Source organism: Sinocyclocheilus rhinocerous, unplaced genomic scaffold, assembly GCF_001515625.1.
Source record: "Sinocyclocheilus rhinocerous isolate Xijiao unplaced genomic scaffold, SAMN03320098_v1.1 scaffold898, whole genome shotgun sequence".
In the NCBI taxonomy this organism is placed as follows: Eukaryota; Metazoa; Chordata; class Actinopteri; order Cypriniformes; family Cyprinidae; genus Sinocyclocheilus; species Sinocyclocheilus rhinocerous.
This window is the reverse complement of record NW_015652144.1, coordinates 225,638-251,750: the sequence shown is the minus strand read 5'-3', so window position 1 is coordinate 251,750 and position 26,113 is coordinate 225,638. Positions and strand designations below refer to the sequence as shown.

The 26,113-nt window shown below is 34.5% G+C and overlaps 1 protein-coding gene across 1 annotated transcript in view; it reads right to left on the bottom strand.

The window, feature by feature from the left end:
* The window catches only part of LOC107713651 (semaphorin-6B-like), a 149,959-nt gene that overhangs the window by 42,247 nt on the left and 81,599 nt on the right, over nt 1-26,113 (bottom strand). The window contains exons 2-5 of the mRNA XM_016519227.1: nt 14,791-14,914; nt 10,931-11,045; nt 7,946-8,006; nt 7,746-7,808 (exon numbers count right to left, since the gene is read on the bottom strand). Coding sequence (XP_016374713.1) covers nt 7,746-7,808; nt 7,946-8,006; nt 10,931-11,045; nt 14,791-14,896 — 345 coding nt within the window. The 5' untranslated portion in view covers nt 14,897-14,914. The remainder of the gene's footprint in view (nt 1-7,745; nt 7,809-7,945; nt 8,007-10,930; nt 11,046-14,790; nt 14,915-26,113) is intronic.

The window sequence follows — 26,113 nt, the reverse complement described above, 5'->3', positions numbered from 1 at the left end:
TACTGGAAAATTCCTAGGAACCAGGCAAAGCCCAAGAAACCACCCAGAGCCCCTTTCATTCGATGTTTTGCACAGACAAGCAACACTCAGTATCTAGTTGGTTAATATTATGTTTCCCCGCCCACAAGGCCTTGCTTACATCATCAGGATAGGAAATCTGTTTTAGCTGAGTAAACTGATTTTTTGATGGACATTTTTTCATTAGTATAATGTGCACTAATGAAGACTAAATTAAGACTAAGGACATTTGTTAAGAAAGAAAATAAGCTCAATTTTGGCGTCACGTTGTCTTGAAGCCCATCTATTCCCATCCGGACTCACAAGTACATCATAAACATCCAGCTGAACGTGAGCAGAACGGCCTGCTGTAAACTCTCTGCAGGGGTGGGGAGATCTTACGTTCCGCTTCATAAACTGTAAAATTGAATTCATCAGAGATGCAGGTTTGCGAGCGGGTCGATCCGTACACCCGTCAGAGGTGTAAAAAGCAGGTTTCGCTCTGGGGAAGAGCACATGTGCTTCAGGTCTCTGTGAAACACCATCAAGAAAGTGTCAAGATTTATCCTTCAGATTAGAGCGTGTGACAAGGCAGTATACGATCCCGTACCCCGGCAGACTCCTTTCAGCTCTGATCAAAGTCTGACTTCTCCTCCCTTACGCCCTCACTCTCCTTTCTTTCTTCTCATCTTCCTCACTCTCCACCACTCCTTGTTCTCTCTCTGCATGTCTCCTTTCGCTCCCGTTCCTCCCACTCCAATTGCTTTCCACTTCTTTCTGCACCAAAATCACTTGCTGTCAGATTACAGCACATTTAGTACTTAACCATATAAAGTTTCGTACAAAAGATTCGTCTAAAGGATCCAAATATTTTGCTGAAAAGCTTGTCGTACACCATCTACTGCAAGCCTTCTGTTGTCTGATTGATAGTTTAGATGTTTTAGCAAGTAAAAAGCCCTTTAGTATAATTGTAAAAACATCAAGTTCAGTTCATGGTTTACGTACCTTTTTACTGTGAAATCTTAATATTTTAATAACCTATAACTATATTGTTGGTAATATTTCAAGATGAACACTTACTGGACTAAAGCAACTCGACTGTCCATATATAATGGAGAATTTTAGAAAAATCATGTTAAAATATGAGTATCAATATCAAATATGATCATCAGGCTTTTAAGGAACATTTATTTGTTCATCTCTCAATCATCATCGTATTTCATAGAATTATATGTTTTGCCCCCAGAACAAAAACTACAGGGGGAGATATAAAGTTATATTTATATGCATAAAGCAATATTTATATGTATATTATGCAAAAAAAAAATTCTGTTATACTGATATAAAGCTATAAGAATTTTATGTTATTTTTGGCATATAAATACTAGCAACTCCATCAAATTGCATACTTTTGCTCAGTTTGGGCCTCTGAAGACCATAAAGGTGTTTTTGCCCTCGATTATCACCCATATGGAAATTATGTATATATGCATATTTATTAAACTGACATATATACAAAAAAAAATAAATCTGTTTTATAATATTTTTTAAATGTCTATATTTTATATTTGTTTATATAATATAAAGACGTACTGACAGGTTTTAAGATGGATATACATGTACAGGTCATTTATATCTAAAAATGTATTACAAAAACATACATATTTGTATTGGATTGTTAATACATTACATTTTTCAAATTTGTAATATGTTTCATATATGTTTTTACTTTATATTTACTTTATATGACAACATATTTCATATATGGACATTTAATATATGTAAATTCATGCACAGGGAGTTCCATATTTTCACTATATCATACTATACAATCCATAAAAGTCTGATGCATTAAATATGATATTCAACAAAAAAGCACATATGCAATATTTTGCCTGAAGGTTTAATAAAATGTTCCATTACCAAAAAAAAAAAAAAAGTTTAATTATTTAATGTCACCGTTTCATCACAGTCTCTTTAAGATACATAAAGGAACATACACAAGAGAGAAATCATAAATGTGTAAACGTGAATAGAGTAAATGTGAATGTTTACACACCACAAGCTGAAGTTTAGATCAAATTTCAATGCATTCCAAAAAAAATCACATACACATACTTTGTCCTGCAGTTTTATAGCTCCTAACAATTATCTCACTGTGCCTATTTTATTTCTCCTAAGACATTTTTGACAAAACATCTGTGACAAACCTGCTCAAGTGCCTTGAGCTATAAAACAGCAATATCAGAGCAATAAAATGTTCTTCATGGCAGAGGAAAAAGATATTCAGTGAATCGCTCATGAAGGGACCCCGTTGCTCATTTTCATTCAGAACGACCCCACAAATGAAGTCCTCTTCCTGCAGTGCCCTTCAAGCCAATAAAAATGACAATTGGAACTCATCGAGAGAGAGAACCGATACTCGAGAGGATGTGAGTGTATCTATTACATCTCACACACACACATTTGTATACTCCCTATAGGAGTATCACAGGCGGCAGATGTGATCTTGCTGTAGTCACTGTGTTATTGCTGTAGAAATCTGATTATCTTGCACTTCATAAAAGCCAATCAAAACTGCATGAGTGACAGCCAAACGCAGTAATTCAAAACCTGCGTCTTCATATGAATTACGAATGATCCATTTATCCACCTCTGAAGATGTTATTGTGATTTAATGCACTACCACCAACGCTTAAACTGTTTTGAACTGGTCACTTTTATACCAGGTGCGGTGCAATTACAGTACTTTCCAGTTTTAAGTTGTCTATCTGTGCATACAGAAGGCAAAACGCTGCACAAAGCAATACATTTTAAATACTATTATAGTATCTAATAATATTTTATTAACTTTTATTTTTAGATTTACATTTTTTTTGTCATTTTGGTTTAAGTTTTAGTAATTTTGTGATTTTGTCATTTTTATTTCTATTTAGATTTAATACATTTATTTCAGTTTTCATTTGACTAATTTTATACTTTAACGTATTAGTTTAGATATTTCACTTGTTTGCAAAGCAATATTTTCATTTGTTTTTTATATATTTGTAAGTTTTTCATGATGTTTCAGTGTTCAGTAAAAAATGTTTTAGTAATTTGTTGTTATATTGCAATTTTTATTTCGTTTTTATTTAGATTTACTTATTTATTTCAGTTTTCATTTGAGTAATTTTAATACTTAGTCTTATTATATTTCCGTTAACTATCAAGGCAACACTTCTTATTTTCAGTTTCCATCGAATTAATATTTCAGTTTTCATTTAAATTTTGCTTAAAATTTGAGAATGTTATTTTGTCATTGTTATTACTTTTAAAAAATATTCCTATTTAGATTTCATTTAATTTTCATTTTATGTTTTAACACTTCAACTTCAACATATTTCAATCAATTGTAATTTTTGTTTAAGTTATAAGTTTAAGTGTTTTTCATAATTTCAGTTTTCATTTGAATTAGGTTCCATAGTAAATGTGTTATGTGATTGTTATTTTTATTAATTTATTTTTAAATATTTAAATTTGGATTTAATGTATTTATTTCAGTCGTCATTTTAGTAATTTTAGCACTTCAACTTCAATTCATCACTATTCACTTAATTGCCAAGGCAACATTTCTCATTTATATATGAGCTAAATGCTAAATGACTAAATGTAAATGTAAATATAAGTATAATTTATATATTTAATATACACATTTGATGTTTATTTTTTATTTCAGCTTTATTTCAATGAACAAAAATAGTTTTTAATTGTCTTAGTTTTAACAACAATTCTCTTCACATGAACACAATGCTATTGTACAGATCCTCACTGTAGTAAGTGTGTGTGTGTGTGTGTGTGTGTGTGTGTGTGTGTGTGTGTGTGTGTGAGGAGTCAGAATAAGGATATTGAATTTCCTCCCTCATTATGAAATCATGTCAGCTTAAATCAAGCAGCAAGAACACAATTACTGCAGGAACACATGCTACATCAGATCGAACACATTTCATCTGACAGCACCTTCTAAAGTCCATCTAATCTTATTCCAGAGCATATGAAGTGCAAAACCCGGCTTCAGTTTTAGGTCTGCTATCAGTGGTGTGTGGAGGTGTGCGGTCAGATCTCTGACAGAAGGACGGATAATTGGACGTGTGTCTCAAACGGACTTATTTCTGGTCCGTCTGCGCTAATATTCTGTCAATCTCACACAATAAGAGGCGAATGCTGTGAAAAACCGGTTTATAGTTTGAGGTAATTAGCGATCACGAACAGAAACAACACGGAAAGAGCAAGAAAGAGAAAGCGAGAAGCAGAGAGCATGAGAGCCTGTTGCAGAACTTGCCGGAGGCAGAGATTCGCAGGTACGTGTTTGATGTCTCAGATTTATGCGAACATGTGGGTGGGTGGCAGACAGGTCTAATTTGTAAGCTCCCTCTTGCCAAACAATAATCCTTGTCCAGGTTTGACACTCAGTCCCTTGAAGTTCTCTCCCCTGCAGTCATACACACCTATTAAAATGGCCTGGTTTGCGAAAGAGCAGGAAAGCACGACTCTTACATTATGAAGGTGGGAAGAAGGCAGAAGGTAATTAGCTTCTGAACTGAAGAATAAGAACAGATTTATCACAAAAACATCAAAGAGAGACACAATCGAGTCTGAGGTTCAGACGTGAGAACCGACTGCGGCTTGCAAAAACAGGCCTTTGCAAACTCTCAAATCTTCTCAAGTTAAAGTTAAAGAGAATATTGAACAAAGAGTTCAGGAGAATTATTTGGGCAGGGCAGATCAAGGGATGTGAAAAAATGCACAAAATCAACTACTTAAGTTGCATAATGCGTGGGACTCGAGATGTGCTTTCAAAAGTTAAAGTATTTTTCCATTCATGCTGACTTAAAAATGCAATACTCGTAGTGGGACGCTCAAAAAAACAGTGCGAGAACTGACACAAAGTCCAAAGATGTCTGAAAGTGTATGGCTGCAGCAGTGGTGATTTAAAGATTAATAATAAAAAAAATGCATTAAAAAAGCATGACGTCATTATGCTAATTCAAAAATAATATGCTAATTTAAAAAAAAAAGAGAAAATCACTAATCGCTAAACAGCAATTGCCGTTTAAAATTAGTGCTGTCAAACGATTAATCGCGATTAATCGCATCCAAAATAAAAGTTTTGTTTGCATAATATATGTGTGCGTTCTGTGTATATTTATTATGTATATATAAATACACACACATACAGTATATATTTTGAAAATATTTACATGTCTATATTTATATTCATAAAACTTATATTATAAATAAATATATTTAATGTATAAAAATAACATATTTTTCTGAAATATATACATGCATGTGTGTATTTATATATACATAATAAATATACACAGTACACAAACATATATTATGTAAACAAATACTTTTATTTTGGATGTGATTAATCGCGATTAATCGTTTGACAGCGCTATTTAAAATATGATTTAAAAAAACTCCAGGTTTGCTATGCTTGTTTGTAGGGCTGCACAATTTGGCACAATTTTAGTAGTATTATAAATACTATTAAAGTATCTAATAATATTTTCAATCATCTTTCATTTTCAATTTTTATTGTAATTTGTCATTTTATAATTTATTTATATTTAGATTTAATTATTAATTTCAGTTTTCATTTGACACATTTTAGTTCTTCAACTTCAACTTATTATATTTCAGTTTTTGCAAAAGCAACATTTCTCATTTTCCTTTGCTTTTTATAGTTCTAAGTTTTTCAAATTACCTATGGCTAAAAGAATGATGTCATTATGCTAATTAAAATATAATACGCTAATAAAAATATAAAATATATTTAAAAAAATAATCACTAATCTCTTTGGGGAAAATATATAATTGCATTTTTTCTGTTAAAAACGGCAACTGCTATTTAAAAAGTGATTAAAAACAACTCCTTGCTTGTAGGGCAGCACAATTTGGCCAAAATGTTGTGATAATATATAGTATATGATTATACATTTTTTTTAGTAAAATTTTTATTAATGTTTAAAGCGCTTCACAAGTATAGGAAGAGAGTAAAAGTTTTATTTCAATGAATCGTGCCACACTAAACGACTCGTCAGTTGTTAGGTCATCGTGATCCATCCCTCAATAGAGATCTCTTGTAATAAAGGTTATGTTTCCTGCTAACGTGTCAAATCGGCCTCTTAAAATCATCTTAACTTCTGCCGTTCATTATGTAATGCTAGAGCATCACCTGTTTTTACCAAACCAGCATGTAGATGGCTCATTATTGAGCAGAACATAAGTGAACTGCTGCAGGAGCAGTCAGGTCCAAATGTGCTAAAGAAAAGCCAAAACTGTTTCTAATGGAGACGCCAGTATGTGATACACACAACCTGCTATAGCAAAAACTACACCAATATTTTCAATAAAATTACATTTACCACCAGCTTTCCATGAACTGTATGACTACGGTAACTGCATTAAGAAAAAAATTCTACAAAGAGCCTCATTAACTTTGCCTAGGAATGAATTAAAACCGAGCGGCAACCTCCCGCTCTCTCTCGTGAAGCCAACAAGGAAATGACTTAAACTGTAATTCGTCAACTGGCCGCTAGAGGCTGGCTGCAAAAGGGAGTCAGTCCCATAGACTCCCCATGTTAAAATGCCCAACTTTACAGCAGAAAAAAACATGTTTACAGCCTGGTTCAAAAAAAGATTTTGGTCTATATAGCTAATGTTGCCCTTCATGACAACTGTGAGGGGGGTGAATTTTTTTATAACTCATCCGTTTAAATTATATTAAGCCTTAAAGTTCTGCATAATTAAGGGCGTGGCCACTTGAGTGACAGGTGGATTGCCGCTGCTGTCACCACCGTCGAGCTAGGTGGGCGTGGTTTCAGCAACCAGCTCCCGCCTCTTTGCCCATTTTCGATTATCCGGGAGTGGCGCGCGGTGACGCGCTGCCAAGATGGCGACGGCTGGCTCCGCCTACTTTAGGCTTCAAAACGCTCGTCGGAAGTCTACGGGTTACGTCACGGACACTACGTCCATGTTTTTATGCAGTTTATGATTAAAACGCATAACTGAAATTGCATATTGATATAAAAGCACATAGACCAAGATTAACGTGAACGGCACTGAAATACGGCATGCTAAAGAAGAGCAAAACACCTCATTTCAGTGCTGGGGTTATTTTTGGATGATATTTCTGGATTTAGGATGTTTTTTTCAAAGGATTTTTCAAATGAAGTTGGCATTGAATACTATGAATATTGTTGGCTCTATTGTTCTCTATTGTAAGACACTTTAAATAAAAGTGTCTGCTAAATACATAAATGCAACTGTAAGTGTCTGTCAAGTTGCATTAGACACACATCAGCTGTAGGAAAGGTAGCATACTTGATAAAACAACGAGAGTCATAAAAGTGAACTAATCACAGAAGTTAAAAACACAAGCAAATAACAAGGAAAATCCACATCCCTCAATAACATCCAAGACTAACCAAGTCTGTAAGTAATTGTCCGCAATAAGGCTAAAAGCATCCGCTGAGAGGCCAGAGTGACATTTCCTTGTCAAACTGCAGAAATAAGCCAAATCCTTATATTGTACATGTACTCTCCGGGAGAATGTATTTGCATGAGACTGTATCCAGCTCTGCCACAGGTTTGAAACATCGAGCTCCTGGCAACAGTAAATCACTCAAAGTGCTGTGAATGAATTTCCTCGCTAAGACGGTGCTAAAATGGCCGTGAAATGTGAAAAAAACTTCAACGCTCACCTCGTGTTTGCCCTTCATTCTACAGATGCGGATGTCATTCTTATTGGATTCCCACGTCCTTTTCTGTGAAACAACAAGGGAGTAAAATCATTACCTACATTCACGGTAAAATAAGCAAGGTGTTCATACATGCAATTGTGTGTGTGTGTGTGTGTGTGTGTGTGTGTGTGTGAGAGAGAGAGAGCAGTACAAGGGCTCACCTTGCTGTAGAACATTTCATCTCCAGATACATGGTCCAGTTCCACTCGATAAAGGTCATCTCTGCAGCAACACACACACACACACACACACCCCCGCATACGAAGACCAGCATTAGCAGTAACAATGAAAATGGGCCTTAATTTAACATTAAAATACTGAATCACAATTCACATACTTTCTGTACTATAGTATGCACTACACAACACACACAAACATAAAAAAAATAAAAAATGGAAACAGTAAAAACAACCTTGAAATAAATAAATGAATTAAAAATGCATTTACTTGAGAAGCAAATTTGTATATAATGGTAATGAGAGTTGTTTTCAGTAAACATATCTACTATTTATAAAATTTATTTGGTTTATCCCATTTTCTTGTTTTGAGGTAGGTTTATGCTTTAAAAAATGAGTAAAAATACTAATACTAATTAAAAAGAACAATAAAATAAAAATAATTGAAGACATCTTCAAACAATCTAATATTTTGCTAAGAAAATTTACCAATGCAACTGCCATGTACTAGTTGTTATAGTTAACTAAAACATATTAATAACTGTTTTTGCTAATAAAGCTAAAATAAAATAAAATATAAATATTGGATGAAAACCTAAACGTAAAACTTAGAAATGTTGAACTGAACTTAAATAAAGTATAGGTTAAAATATTAAAATGACAAAAATTCAAATAAATATAAATGAAAGCTAAACAGAAATGATAAATACATAAATAAATAAATAAATGAAAATGACAAAAGCACATAACAAAAGTACTAAAAATGAAAATGATAGCTGCTAATATAAAAACCTAAGGTAATATTTTTAAATAATATTAAGCACTAAATAGTATATAAATAATATCAAAACAACAGTCATGTAAACAATAACTTATATCAATACACAAAATCATGATGTTAAACTTACTACATGCTCAAGAATATTTTTCCACTGGCAGTGAAGTTCATAGTGTAGCATAGAGAATATTAGAAGCATGCAAATCAAATTACAGCCTAAATTATGTGACTAACTTGAGACAAGACAGAAAGTCTGTGAAGATATATTTCAGCACATAACACACTGAAGCACTAAAGGGTTTTGATAAAACATATCCATCAACCTGTTTATGAGAACAGTCTATATTTGAGTTCTCAGCTCTGGAGATGCCAGCCTCAGAGTTTTGTGGTGACAGGAACCCGTTTATAAGAGTTTCAACTTTCCAGAATGTGTAAGAGAGTTTATAAGAGTGCTCGGAAACTCAAGATAGGCTATATCTGTTCTCTAGCTTCAGAGAAAGCAAGCGTTTAAGCGGCTCGACTGTGTAATGGTTAAAGGTCAGCGCACAGGGGTTTAACTTTCAACCAGCGCCTAACCAGGACCACATGTCAACTCCCTCGGGAGTCCAAACCCTTTGAAGGCCTGTCCATGTGACCGATTTCAAAGATGTAACTAAATGTAACACCAGTCAAACTGGACACAGATTTCCCATCAAAACATCCACACGCACTCTCTGACTGTGTGGAGAGAACATGCTGTTATATGGGCTGATGGTGTTGAGCTATAAGGACGGGGTGTTTATGTCAGAGCTTTGAAACGTAATGACATTTTCTCATTGTGTAACCTGTCATTTCCGTTTAAGACCAATTAGGTACCGAGATGGTGTAGCGAAATAGAAAGGTTTTAATAACAGAGAGGATATTATATTCATGTTATATTAATTCAGAATGTAAAACTTTGTTACTGCGTGAATAGAGTGGGTGGCATTAAAGCTCAAATTAACATCTTGATGACTAAAAATGTTGTCAGTTACCACCACGGTTATTAGAGATAATTATAGTAAAAGATTGGTTAATTGACGTGAAGCTGAAATATAAAATCTAAAAATATGAGAAGAAAAACAAAAAAATTAGAAATGCTGTCACGGTCAAGGTGTGTGGAGGCAGGCAGGATGACGAGGACAACAAGGATTCAAATAAGGATATTTAATGTAGAGAGGGTGGCATTAAAGCTCAAATTAACATCTTGATGACTAAAAATGTTGTCAGTTACCACCACGGTTATTAGAGATAATTATAGTAAAAGATTTTGGTTAATTGATGTGAAGCCGAAATATAAAATCTAAAAATATGAGAAGAAAAACAAAAAAATTAGAAATGCTGTCATGGTGTCACGGTCAAGGTGTGTGGAGGCAGGCAGGATGACGAGGACAACAAGGATTCAAATAAGGATATTTAATGTAGAGACAACAAGGCAGATTGTTGAGACACACACACTCAGGGTAACATTCACAATAACCGACAATACTAGAATACACGAGACAGGAACTTATAGGGCAGATAACGAGGGGCAGACAGGTGAGCACACTGAGGATAATTAACTAACGATTGAACGGGCTAAACCAACAAAAGGGGAAGAAACCACAACAAACAGTCCACAGGGGTGTTACACATGGCAAGCTGAAGCACTAACATTATTAACTGGAAATAAATAAAAACTCAAACTGAACTAGAACTAAAACAGCATTAAAAATAAATTAAATCTATAATCATGAAAAAAACCCGAATAAAAATATTAATTAAATAATAATAATAAAATATGAATGAAATGACAAGAGCACATTTCAAAATGACTAAAAGTTTAACTTAAAATTTAAATGAAAATATAAAACTAAAACATTTTATATAAAAATAACATATTATTTAATATTTAAAATAATAAAATAAAATAATGTAAAAATATGATATTACAGTTTTTATTAAATAAAATTTTAAAAAATATTATAATTTTTTGCTAACAATAATATATTAATAATACCAAAATAACAATGATTACAACAGAAAATAATTCACTTCTTCCTTAGTACATACAGTATGTGCAACAATATGCAAAATAAACAGTCTTTATTTTGCTTGCCCTTACAAGGTTGTGCAAAATCTATTGAAAAATTATTTATAATTTGAAGCGTGTATTGTTGAGTTGTTGGCATTACCTGGCTCCGATGTAGAGCGTGCGGTTGACTTTCAGGACGGTTTGAATATACAGCGGCTCCTGACGGGTGTAAGAGCGGTGCGCTCGGCCCACAAACACTGGATAGCGCTTCACCACTGACAAATAAAGAAACAGAGAGAATTCAGAAGAGAGGAAAGTCAAAATTTGGAAAAATGACTAGCTGAGATGGAAGACAGAGACATTAGGGGCACCCAAACAAAAGAGCCAAAATATGAAGTATGGATGGATGAAACAGACACTAAAACACATGTCCATCACTTTCCCGGAAGAGTTAGAGATGGAGAACCTCTGAGACACGAAGAAAGGACAAAGACATACATCACTGAGTCTTCGCCGTGCAGAGTCCAAAAACAAGCTGTCTTCAAGCGAAAGTTCACTCAAAAGCAATAAATCTGTCATATTTACACACCCTTATGTTGTTACAAACCTGTATGACTTTATTTTATTGTAAAATATTCTGCCTGCTCTTTTCAAAGCAATTACAATGAATAGAGAATAAAGATTCAGAAGCATCACAAGCTTGGTATATACAACTTGTGTGCTACTGTATATTCCAAGTCATATGATAGATTTTTGTAACAGGAATATGCCTCATCACTCACTGATAATACATTACAGTGAACTGTTAACCACTTAGACTGGATCATTGAATCAGTGAGTTGAACTCAAGAACTGAATCAGTTCAATTCATGAATGAATCGTTTAGTCTGTTTTTGAACTGATTCACTGAAAAACATAAACGATTCAATGAAAATAATGATTTGTTCACATTATGAATGTGTCACGTGGACCACTTACATAGATGTTACATACTAATATGAGATATGCTCTTTTAAGGTACTTTTTTGTCATTTTAGAACTTGAAAGCCCCAGTTCTAATTTACTTAAAGGTGACATATCATGAAAATCTGACTTTTCCAGGTTTTAAGTGCTATAATTAGGTCCCTGGTGCATCTACCAACCAAGGAAACGTGAAAAAGATTAACCCAGTAACTTTGTTTTGGTAAGCCTTTTTCTGCAAGTGTCTGAGAAAACGAGCGCGTCTGATTTCGCTCCCTTGGTGACGTTGCAAAGGGATCTCATTATAATATTACCGCCCCTATTCTGTAAGTTAATTTAGAGTCCCAGCCTCAGAGGAGACAAGAGAGCAGTGGATTTATTTAGGCATTTTCAAAATAATATAATAAATTATCTGTGGGGTATTTTGAGCTGAAACTTCACAGACACATTCTGGGGACACCTGAGACTTATATTACATATTGTAAAAAGGGGCATAATATGTCTCCTTTAAATTATATTGAAAATATTAGCCAGGATATCCATGAAAAATATCCCCTTTTCTTTTTTAATGAATGAATGAACACACACAACGTTGTTATTGTTAACTAAAAGTAAAATTGAAACATGCTAATTTGCGAATTAAAAAATTGTTAATTAAAATATATCAGAATGAAAATAAAGTAAAATAAGTTATTAATAAGTTAAAGTACTAAAATTCATAATAAATAAAAACTAAAAATAATAATAGTTTTAATAATACAACTAAAATAAAAATACATTTAAATTAGAATGATAAAAAATATATTTTTAAACAGAAATAATACACAAAAAAAATAATGACAAAAGCACATAACAAAATTACTAATAATTAATATAAAAACTAAAAGTATAAAATAAAAGTTAATCTAAAGGATTAATAAATATTATATTACATTATATAATAGTGCATAATAATACACACAATAAGTGCTAATCTTATTATGCACCCTGCCCTGACAATCAGAGTCCTGGTCCAATGTCCTGTCACATAATTAATATTCATGAGCAAAGCTGATAAGTTTTATATTGAGTCCCTCCTGTATAAAATGCTGTGAAAAGAGTCACTAGCAGTTCAGAGAGCGTTCACACATTTCAGATAAGGAAAATTGCCTTCCAAATGCTGTGGAAAGAAGTTAAACACAATTAGAAAACAGATTACCAGTGAAAAAAAACCCAACAGGAATGTGTCCTCCAACCGCAGATGGATCTGAGAAGCCTGAGGACACCCACATATTTACTGTGAATGCTAATGATATTTCTTACAGTTTCTGCTACTAATTAATTCCACTGGAATAAGGAGAGAAGGATAGAGATACTGTTGTTGTTGCTGGCTTGTTCTTTGCCTCTAGTTGTTTGGACACATTTCACAAGGGTTTAAAATGTTTTTGTGCTTTGGAAAGAGCAATTAAGTGTGGAAAACCCTTAAAAAGGTCACGTTATTTCACTTTGATTCACACACACACACACACACACACACACACACACACAAGCGCTGCCATGTTTGTTCTCTAAATCTAGCCCTCATATAAACCTTTCTGCTGTTTTACTTACTCATTAAGACATTATTTAGTATGTTTACTAAGCCGTTTTCTTCACAGAGAGCGAACACTGGCAGGACCTCACAGCGTAGGTGATTTCAGGTTTTACAATCCTTGTGGGGACAAAACCTGACCCACATAAACACCAGCTACATTGTGCTGGATGACCTTTAACCTCTGGTCTCTACTGAATCATTAGAGGCGCGTGAGTGGTTGTTCATCAGTATCACTGATTCTGCTTTGTGGGATCTGTAGGGAATACGGTCCCTTGTATACACACACACTTACAGTACACAGAGTTTGTGTCTTGCTTGTTCCAACACCATTATGTTAAAAGGCTTTTAAAATGATCACAGCCATATGGTGTATTTCATCCATTCTTGAGCGCTAATGTGCAAAACTATTTACAAACAGTGCGACGTGTCCACATCGTATGTCAACCATATGTACATTTAAAAGAACACTTCACAACAGCGGTAGTGCAACATACAGTGTACAAGCTTTAACATAACCACAAGAAAGCAGGCATTACAGTGACTTTACCACATTTAAAGGGAGAGTGCGCCCCCCCAAAAAAATTCTGGTAACCATTGATATATGGACAAAAATACTATGGAAGTCAATGGGATTCAAAACTGTTTGGTTACCAGAATTCTCCAAAATATCTTCTATGTGTTCAACAGAAGAAAGAAAGAAAGTCATATGCATGAGGGTAAGTAAATTATGATAGAAGTTTCAATTTTGGTGGACTATCCCTTTAAGGGTTGAGTGTGAACTATACAATAATGTGTAAATAGAAATACAAAGCTAAATAGAAATACACACACACACACACACACACACACACACACACACACACACAAATATTTATACACACACACATACAAAACGACACACAAGCATGACAAAAAAATTCCGTAAAATTGCTGAATGTCCTGGCAGAAAATTACCAGCATATTTTCATTTTTTTTGTTACATATAATATAATATAATATAATATCATATCATATCATATCATATCATATCATATCATATAAATACTATGATAGTATATAAATAATACTAAAATAACACTGATGCACAGCCGACACACTTCAACTAAAAATAACAAAGTAATGGTATTTATTTTTATCGACAAAGCAGCAGTGGCATCATATATTTGGCTTCTTTAGCTAAAATAATAAATATATAAATAATAATATTACGTAATAATAATAAATCACTGGTAAAATCATTGTAACTTGCAAAGGAATATTCTTATATGCTTATGATCATGGAAACTTGGCACAGTTTGGAATTCAACTGATGTGCCTTTTCTCAAAGCTAATTTACGAGCCAAAAATAGTAACTGCTGATTGTGCTGTCATGCTCTAAATGTATATGCATAAAAGATCATAAACGTGGCATTTATGTCTAACTGAAAAATAACCTGCTGATGTTGCTTAACTGATACACTGTAATTGGTGAGGGGGCGTGCTCTTACCCTCAGCAGGGGCGGAGATTAAAGGGCCAGGTTCCTCTGGAAACGAGCAGGCAGCCAATTGGAGGACAGCAAGGATTCGTAAGAAGCAGGGGGTCAGGGTCGCCATGGCAGCGACACACCACAGCTGTGAAGACAGGAATAGAGAAATGATGTTAACTTTTAAAAAACAGTGAAAAGAACACAATACAGTACTAGTGAACTGCGTCAACATTCACTATCTGCATAGGCAACCCCCTTGTAATGCAAAATTCAATCTGCATAGTTAAAAGACTTACACAAAAAGCCATTGTCACATGAAAGCATAAGAGAATTGTTGCTAAGCTAATACATCAGTGCTTTAATAACCACAAAATTGCAATATCACATGTAAATATTGCATGCAATTGTGGATTATAAAAAAAACACACAAAAAAACAATATCAATCGTTAGCTGCAGTATTGAATAAAATATATTTATATTCAACATTTTCCTCTGTCAGCCATTTTGGATCAGGTTTATATTCATCAAAACTATTAGAAACATTTTTGTTAATTGAAATACAGCTGAAATAAAATATAAATATTAGATGAACAACAAAAAATAAATAAATAAATAAAAAACTGAAGTTGAAGCACTAAATTGGAAATAAATAAAAATGAAAACTAAACTTAATAAAAAAAATAAAAAATAAAACCTTAATAGTAATATAAAAATATGAAAGCATAACAACAATTTTAATTAAATTTAATAAAAATTCTAAATTAAAACATAAAAATAAAAACCAAATCAAAATATTAATAAAAAACTATAACATTATAATACCAAATAACACAGTTTTGGATTAAAAATTGAGCTTGTCCAAGGATCTTATTAAAGCAAGTTATTTTCTAGCTCATATAATTTAAAGACTAATAGCTCAGAAATCTAAATAAATGTATAAATAAAATTTTTTGTATTAAAAATCAGTAATAATATAACAGATTTGACAGTTTTTTTTAAATAGCTTAAATCACACTAAAAACTGTATTTTGCAGAAATTGTCCTGCAAAATGTCTGGTTACAACATCGACCAGCAGGAGCTATCTGAGCCTTGCATTGATTTTGGCCAAATCAATGTAACAAAACTTTTCAGTTTACTTCTGGAACAACCTTCATGTCAGACACACCCCTATATGATGCCTAAAAAGTTGCCTAGGTAGGCAGCACATCAGGTTTTGGAGCTAAAAACATAACACACAAACAAAGATACGCTGTAAAGATACGGGCAAAAATGATTAATGATACAAAGGAGCATTAGACGTCTTGGGTGTTAGACATGCCTCGTGCCTTCAATGAAATTAAATACACAGGCGACTCCACATGAGCATGAGGCGAAACAGAAGCTGTTTATGATTTAACATTTGACATTTATTCGGCCACTTTATGAGGAACAGACTACTTACAAAAACCACAATACCTGTCTGTAAAGCAAAACAGACTTGCGTGATTTTAACGGGTGTTAGGAAACCGTCTGTCTATGAGTGAGTGTAAGTGGGGCATAAAACTGCTTAACAAAAGCTTTCATCTCCGACAATCAGTTCTTCCTTCAGACAGAAACCAGATGAGAGTCGTGAGGGCTTCTCTTTCACGGACAACCCTCAATTACTGAAGAGTCCTGAGACCACACACACACACACACACACACACACATGTTGTGTTTCCATGTTTTATGGGGACATTCCATAGGCGTAATGGTTTTTTTATACTGTACAAACTGTATGTGCTATTGTCCTACACCAACCCTACCCCTAAACCTAGCCCTTACAGGAAACTTTGTGCATTTTTACTTTCTCAAAAAAACTCATTCTGATTGATAAGCAAGCTTGTTTCCTCATGGGGACCTCAAAAATGTCCCCACAAGGTCAAAATTTACTAGTATTACTATCCTTGTGGGGACATTTGGTCCCCATAACGTGATAAATACCAGGTACACACATACACACACACACACACACACACACACCGTAATTCATCTTCAGCACCTTTCATTGAGTCTATGAAGGAAGGAGTGACCGGTGGCTTTAGCAGGAGGACCAGAACGATGCCACCATCTGCTCTTTTCTTTTCCACACTCTTTTTCATCTGTCCTTTTCTTTTTTCGCACAGCATGATTGCTGTAATTGGGTAATTTATGAGAGCGTGTCAAGCCTTCCTCCTGCAGTATATTACTGACGCAAACACACACGAGACAGGGTGAACCACGGTCAAGCTTCACGTAATCTGAACAGTCTCGTGCAGACTTTTGACTATCATATAAAGCAAATACAGTTTATTTTTTAGTAGTTGATGAATATCAATGAGAATCATGTTGAAGGTATCGAAAGATCCCAGTCAGTTTGAAATCAAGAGGGAATGCTGAAGAAATCAATGGAATATGTTTAGAATACATTACCATTCAAAAGATTTGGGGTTTGTATGTTTTTATGCTCACCAGGGCTACATTGATTTGTTTAAAAATACAGTAAAAACAGTGAAATATTATTGTAATTTAAAATACCTGCTTTCTTTTTGAATACTTTTTAAAATGTAATTTATTCCTGTGATGCAAAGCTGCATTTTCAGCATCATTACTCCAGTCTTCAGTGTCACACGATCCATGCAAATATCATTCTAATATGCTGATTTCCTGCTCAAGAAACATTTCATTTTATTATCATTGTTGAAAAGAGTTTTATATTTTTTCTTTATATTTTTGTGGAAACCCTAACCATATTTTTTCAAGATTTTTAAAAAAAATAGAGATTTAAAAAAACTCTATTTTTATTTGAAATAAAAATATTTTGTAATATTGAAAATATCTTTACTTTCACTTTTCATCAATTTAATGCATTCATGCCAGTGTTATTTTGTATGTATATATATATATATATATATATATTTAGTTTTATTAATATTTTGAATTAAATTTTGTTTATTTTTTTGTCGATCTTGATTTTTTTTTATTTCTATATTTTTATACATTTTTATGTCTGTTTTAGTTCATTTACTACATCTAGTCGAATGCTGAAACTATACAATAATGTGTAAACAGAAATAAAAATCTAAATAGAAATTTAGAAACAGAAACATTTGAACAGTAGTGTAGTGTAATAATAATCCTTTCAAACACATATTTTCAACAATATAACTTCAACAAAACAGAATATACATTTGCACTCAAGGATGCCTCATTTACTTCCTACTAACTACCTCAAACAAAAAGAGCCAACCAATCGGATTTGGAGTTTTGAATAATATTTGCGTAAAAATATTACTCAGGCAATCCATGGACATGCCATCAAAAGCTATAGTCACTATAAGACACTGAAGTAATGAAGAATTTCATCATTAAATCCTAAAAATCTGAACCGTTTCAATCACAGTGATGGTGAGCGTTTTGCCTCAAAGGATTTGTTTGAGACCTTTCTCAATTATCCCTTCTTCTGCTTTCAACAGGCCTCCTACAATACATGCATTATCACTTAAATGAGATGAAACAATGAATAATGTAATTAAGATATCCCTCAGGATGACGGAAATAAAAGAGATGAAAAACTAATTGAAAGAATTTTAGATGCCTTTGGTGAAAAGTTTTGAAATTAATAGTGGCCTTTTGAGGGTTTCAATTCATAAGGCAGAAATGAATCTCAATGGCATTAGAGAGAGACGAGCGACTCTATTAGTCCATTAGCACACCGCGCACACACAGACACGATGTTAATCCACCGCACACATAAAACAAAGAACATTGTCAAACACATTACTTGAAAGAGGCCACATCGTACTTTATAAACAGTTTTTATAAACAGTACAGTGGCGCTGCAAAGACAAACATCACAATTACTGCTGCTCACATTTGAGGTTAGGGATTTGAACAAATCACCAACCCTAGGTAGTAAACTTCAGTGTTGTTTGTGCTACGGTCATGATTGATACCTCAAACCGTGCAGCTTGTTGAAATGAAGTGCGCTATTACTTTTCTAAGCAACCAGACAGAATAGTCCACCCAAAAATGGTAATGTATTCACCCTGAGGACATCCAAGATGTAGATGAGTTTGTTCCTTCATCAGAACAGATTTGTAGAAATTCAGATTTACATCAGTTGCTCACCAATGGATCCTCTGCTCTGCAGTGTATGGGTGCCGTCAGAACGAGAGTTTAAACAGCTGACTAAAAAACATCACATGTAATCCACACCACTCCAGTTCATCAATTAACATCTTGTGAAGTGAAAATCTGCGTGTTTATAAGAAACAAATCCATCATTAAGACTTCAAACTGTTGCTTCTAAAATACGAGTCCTCTGTCCATAATATCGCTTTCTCCAGTGAAAAAGTCATCTTGTCTGAATCAGGTGAGAAATATGTACAGATCAAGCACCGTTTACAAATAAAAACAGTCCAAAACTGTTCTAAAATATATGTCAGCAGATTTTGAATTTGAGAGGACAACAGAGGATGGACTTTTTCACTGAAAGAAGTGTTATTATGGATTATGGACTTTTTGTTTTTCAGTTTAAAGTTAAAACGTCTTGATGATGTATTTGTTTCTTATAAACATGCAGCTTTTCACTTCACAAGGTGTTAATTGATGGACTGGAGTCGTGTGGATTACTTGTGATGTTTTTATCAGCTGTTTAGACTCTCATTCTGACGGCACCCATTCACTGCAGAGGATCTACTGCTGAGTAAGTGATGTAATGCTAAATTTATCCAAATCTGCTCCAGTGAAGAAACAAACTCATCTATTACATCTTGGATGACCCGAGGGTGAAAATATTCAGCAAATTTTCTTTTTTGGTAAGTTGAAAATCAAAATCATATTCAACAAAATGTGTGTGTGTGTGTTTCCAGGCTGTTTATGAGGGGCACTAAAAGGACAAAAGCACTGGTGGGCACACAGAGCTTCTAAATGCTTCATAAAGAAACCATTCATTGTCTTGAGCCTTCAAAACTGCTCTCTCTCCCTCCCTCCCTCTCTCTAATCTCATTCATCCCCCCGTCCCACTCCAGCATGAACCCCTGTGCCCGAAGGAAAGGTCAGAGGTCAGGATAGGTATCCTCCCATAGGGTTTTGCAGCAGAAAACATGTCTCTAGTACAGAACGCGTCTGTAATTTGGTTTAAGGGGGTCGTGACCGAGCCTCAGACACATTAAGTTTTGTGATAGCTCTAAATTAAACCTAATAGGCAGTGATACCACCTCAATTGTTTCTTATTAACGGAACACACACACCTCACAAACTCTCTCGCTTCCTTCCTCTCTCACACACTCAAGCAACAAGGCCTGAATAACACAGGAATGGTCCAAGTTTTTGTTGGCAGGCTGACGGTGCTAACAGCCGTTAAAATGAAAGGCTTTAAACAGCGGTCAGAGACACAAACGGATAGAAATCCCTCACAGATGCCCGTCCAAAGCAAATGACGTTCAAGACATTTACAGAAAACAATGGAATGTCACTGAGGCCAAGCCTACCTATTGTCCACAATGCTGAGAAACGTCTAACTCACAAGTGCCTTGAGATTCACTGCATCTGGTCAAAGTAACCTGAAAATGAACCACAAAACATAATATAGGAACTGTCTTCATATATATGTGTGATGTACTTGGAAGTTTTACTAGATGGGAACTGTAGTCCGGGTGAAGTGCAACAGTGGTGTGGTGCAAGAGTCCATAGTAGTGGAAGGGTGACCTCTGGTGGCGAGCAGACGGAAGTTCATGGACCGGATTCGTGACAATAAGTTTGGGGTCAGTAAGATGTTTTTTTTTTCACTATTATTCAGCAAGGATGCATTAAATCGATCAAAAGTGAAAGTAAAAAAATATATATTTACAATGTTACAACAGATTTCTGTTTCACATAAATGATGTTCTGTTTCTATCAACTCACCAAAGAATCGTTAAAAATATTTTACTGATCCACAAAACATTAAGTAGCACAACTGTTTTCAACACTGATAATGAGAAATGTTGAACCATTTGAAAATAAGTTGAAAAATTTGCCAAAACACGTTTCGCAGGTCAAAAAGTCGAACCTCAACATTTGTCAGACAAATAAAACAAACTACGGCGACTGGCACAGCGACACCCTGCTGTCCGCAAACAATCTGCCGAGACTCTGAGCAGCAAATCAGCATATTAGAATGATTTCTAAAGGATCATGTAACACTGAAGACTGGGGTAATGATGCTGAAAATTTAGCTTTGCCTCATAATTAAAATAGCAAACAGTTACTTAAAATTGTAACGATATTTCACAATATTACTGTTTTTACCATCTTTTTTTATCAAATAAATGAAGGCTTAAATGAGCATAAAAGTGTTGTGTATATATTAATGAATTAATTTTTCTAAGCAGATTTACTAAACTGTATTGATTAAAACATATTAAGGATTCATGCATTTAATTCAGTTAATTAACTGAAATTGGTTATAAAATTGCATACGTGCAAATCTAAAAACGGACTGAGAAACTAATGCCATGCTTCCTTTAGAGTGTTTACATCAAGCACCCTTTGTAGGGTACAGTGTTCTAAATCAGTCACTTTTGAGGTTATATTTCAGTTAGGCTGCCTTAGACAACAGCTGCCTATAGACCTTCATCAGGGTAGCACCATATTTAATTTTGGACAGGACTGAAAACGAGGCTGTGAGGAATTCAATTACAGTGCATTCAATGGATTGTACTGTTGTTTAACAACATACGAAATTGTTCAGCTGATGAAATGTCTTCCATAAAAACTTTTGGCAGACAAACACTTCATAAAACAGTTTTGAATGTTTTGAGTTGTGAAAAGCGTCTGAAGGAAGAAAGTTATATACGCCTAGGATGACTTGAGGGTGAGTAATTTGTGGGCTAATTTTCATTTTTGGGTGAACTAACCCTTTAATACAGCACGTGCCATTATAAATCCCTCACAGCCTTGTTTTCATTCAATATGGCGTCTAAAGGTTGAAATACAATTCACTACTATTTGAGCTCCTCCAAATGGATGGAATCGGAGTCTGTGACTATCATACACCACACAAATTTTCTATGGAATCTGTCAACATAAATCTGCAGACAGGCTCTGACTTTAGGCAACTAGTGTTGACTTATCCAGACTGTCAAAACAGTTTATCTACATTAGCGTACGTACGCACTCAAGATCACCAGATTAATCTAATACACTGGACCACTTTATCTCTAAACTCAGCTAAAACCAAATAAACACCTGAAAAAAACCAAAAAAAACCGCCAGTGACCGAACATATTTTTATCAGCGCCCTGTTGATAATTACAATGACCTCCTTCTAGCCGCTTGCGTAACAAAAGTCTGAAATCTTCCAAAACACGTTTCGCAGGTCAAAAAGTCGAACCTCAACATTTGTCAGACAAATAAAACAAACCACGGCGACTGGCACAGCGACACCCCGCTGTCCGCAAACAATCCGCCGAGAGTCGGATGGTGTTCAAACACAGACCAGTAGACCTCGATATTTTCCTACCGGGTCTCTTGAGGCTTGCTTTCGGGCCTCCATAAATACACACAGGATGTCATATCTCAGCAGGGTCTGTGCTATCTCTCGCCGGTGACCTCTTTACATGGTCTGTGGTAGGTGAAGTTTAACGCTGTGGAAACAACCGCAGCTCTGTGTTTAATGGAGAAGGGGAGAGAAGCAGAGGGTCTCGTTCTTGTTATTTTAATGAAGGAATAATGCATGGAGTGAGATGACCTGGTGAGATATCGCAGATGAGGAGCAAAAAATGACAGACAAGAATACACAATGCTGCTGCTCTGCTCAGTTACATTACATTCTCTCTACCAATATATATGAATCTATATTTTTGAAGATGCATATCATTGCTGATAGCAGATGTGTATATGTTTCAACCAGTGGAGTATCAGAAATATTGAGGCCTCTCTGTGAACCATGAGATGTCTGTCATGCATGGATGGAATATTGCTGATGGAAACAGGTGAGATTTTATACTGGCCAATTTCTCATTCTCTTAAGTACTTTGATATTGATTTATCAGTCTAGGTTTAACCATAATGTAATTGGATTAACCTTACTGGTAAAATTAAACTATAATATAATTGGCTTATAATGCTTTGTGTAATGTAAATATTTTATTGATATCATGATATCTTTGTATGTTTATAGTACATATACACCTAGTAATACAATCTTTAGATTAATATTAATATACTAGAGTACCAACTATGGAATGTTAAAGAATCTGTTATTAGTTTTGCATGTTAATTTATCATTATATACACTGCCATTTAAACATTTCTTTTTAAATAATACTTTTATTCAGCAAGGGAGCAGTAAATTGATCAAAAATGACAGTAAAGACATTTATAATGTTACCAAAAATTTCTATTTCAAATAAATGCTGTTCATTTGAACTTTCTATTCATCAAGAATCCTGAAAAATGTATCACAGTTTCTACAAAAATACAGTATGAAGCAATGCAACTGTATTCAGCTTTGATGATAAGAAATGTTTCTTAAACACAGACCACTTTATCTCTAAACTCAGCTAAAACCAAATAAACACCTGAAAAAAACAAAAAAAAAACGCCAGTGACCGAACATATTTTTATCAGCGCCCTGTTGATAATTACAATGACCTCCTTCTAGCCGCTTGCGTAACAAAAGTCTGAAATCTTCCAAAACACGTTCAGCTTTGATGATAAGAAATGTTTCTTAAACACAAAATCAGAATATTAGAATGATTTCAGAAGGATCATGTGACACTGAAGACTAGACTAGAGTAATGGCTGCTGACAGTTCAGCTTTGCATCACAGGAACACATTACAATTTAAAGGGGTCATACAACGTTGCTAAAAAGAACATTATTTTGTGTATTTGGTGTAATGAAAATTTATACAATGCATGCTCCTCTATATTCAAGAGGACAAGCCCAAGTCTCTATACAGGCTTTAATGTGGCACAGATATGATGTATGAAGTCATATTACAGCACAGCTCACAATCTAAATCACAGTGTCTTATGTAAGCTTCTTTAATATACTTTACGTAATATTGGACTCCCAAAGCACATCGTAATAACTAGCCTGTCATTTTATGTAGCGCATATGTGAGAAGAACACAATAAACTAGAAAATATTCACAGCATAGTGACTACCGCAAACTTCATGATAAACACATTGTGGATATTAATCATAACTGCAAATGCACAGACCAGCTGCATATACTATTTTTGTACTGTGCACAAGGTGCGAACTACGGGGGAGCTATGGGGAAGTTCGGCTCACCTTAATAAGACATGGGCTCCCCTGAAAACGGGATTTGTGAAATTGACAGACAGACAGATGGATAGATAGATAGGCAGGCAGAATGATGGATGGATAGATGGATGGATGGATGGATGGATGGATGGATAAAATGACAGAACTGCAGAATGATAAAATGAATGATAGATAGACAGACAGACAGATGGATAGATAGATAGAACTGCAGGATGATGGATGGATAGATGGATGGATGGATGGATGGATAAAATGACAGAACTGCAGAATGATAAAATGAATGATAGAACGATAGATAGATAGACAGACAGACAGACAGACAGACAGATAAATAGAATGATAGATAGAGTGATAGAACCCTAGCTCTGGCTGCAATCAACAGTAGGCAGTTTACAGTATCCTAGTATGCACTCAGATAAGGATTCAGTTAAAGACTACATACTCTGTCCTCACACAGCATTCTAATTAGACCCCAGACTCTCTCTTACATGACTTACTAAAACACATCGATTCAACGTTCTCATTAGAATGTTTATTGACTGATCTGTGAAGGCTAGCATTAGCATCTGCGCTAGTCAGGGGTCCCCAGTGATTCTTAGCAGTCCGCGTTTAGCCTAGAAAGAAGCACGAGGTTTTAATCTCTGTGGCGTTCAGCCTTTGATCTTGACTAAATCACTGCACTCCCACCCATCATACTAAGACACACAATATAACTAATGGAGTAGAGAATGAAAGAGACCAGGAAATACGAGTTTGTAGCTGCTTTAAAGACACTTGTAAGGCTTTAGCAATTTCCTGAGAGACACGTAGGGCTGGAACATCATTTTAATGGGTTTTCGGAGTCCTCTGTGGGATGGGATGTCATCCACTGCTCCTTCCAGCGCGCTAACATCAAGCTTGACCTGTGTTATTATAAATTTAGCAATGCAGTTGAACGCGGCACCATCTGAACGCTGTATGTCACTGCAACGCGGGTTTACAGCCCACTCGGCCCAAGGTCTTGTGGGACAGACTGTAAGGAAATGAATCATGGACGTTTTAATGAAGTCAGCTGGTTTTTGAGGGCACGGGGGCACATGCTGATGAATAAGAGAGAGCGAGACACAGGATATCAATGCTACAGATTTAGAAGATACCTAAACCGCTTACATTGATCCAACACAGAAGCTGTTGTAACTGCATCTTATGTAAAAACGAAAGAAAAAGCGGCCTATTTTAAGTCTGCTCAATCTCAATGTTCCACAGCATTGCGCAGACAATGTCTACATCGTGTAAATGCGCAGTGTTTTATTTCAGGAAAACAAAACACTGCCAATTATGCAACCTCCGGATAATATGGCATGGCACAGGAAATACAATAGTGAAGGACCAGTTATAAAAATATACCATAAACACAGTTTCCATCAAAATACTTTAGTTTTAACAGTTATTATCATAAAGTAAGACGGGATCTAACAACCATGGTACTTTTGCTGAAACTATAGTATATTTTGATGAGGAAAATACATGAGCATTGCATTTACTGTGGTATTCTCCAAAGTACACAATGTGTATACCATAGTGTCTATACTAGATGAATATGGTAATGATTGAATACCATGTAAAATGCCATGATTTTCAGTAATTGAAAGCTTAAATTGTATGAAGAAATTATGTAATAAATTATGAAATGCAACTTCAATTGAAATAAGTTGAAGTACTAAAATTACTACAAATAAAAACATATATTTAAACATATAAGTGCTGTCAAACGATTAATCGCGAATAATCACATCCAAAATAAAAGTTTTTGTTTATGTAATATATGTGTGTGTACTGTGTATATTTATTGTGTATATGTAAATACACACACATACAGTATATATTTTGAAAATATTTACATGTATATATTTATATAATTTATTATATACAAATATATTCAATATACAAATATAACATATTTTTCCTAAATAAATACATGCATGCGTGTGCATTTATATACGTAATAAATATACACACTACACACACATATATTATGTAAACAAAAACTTTTATTTTGGATGCGATTAATCGTGATTAATTGT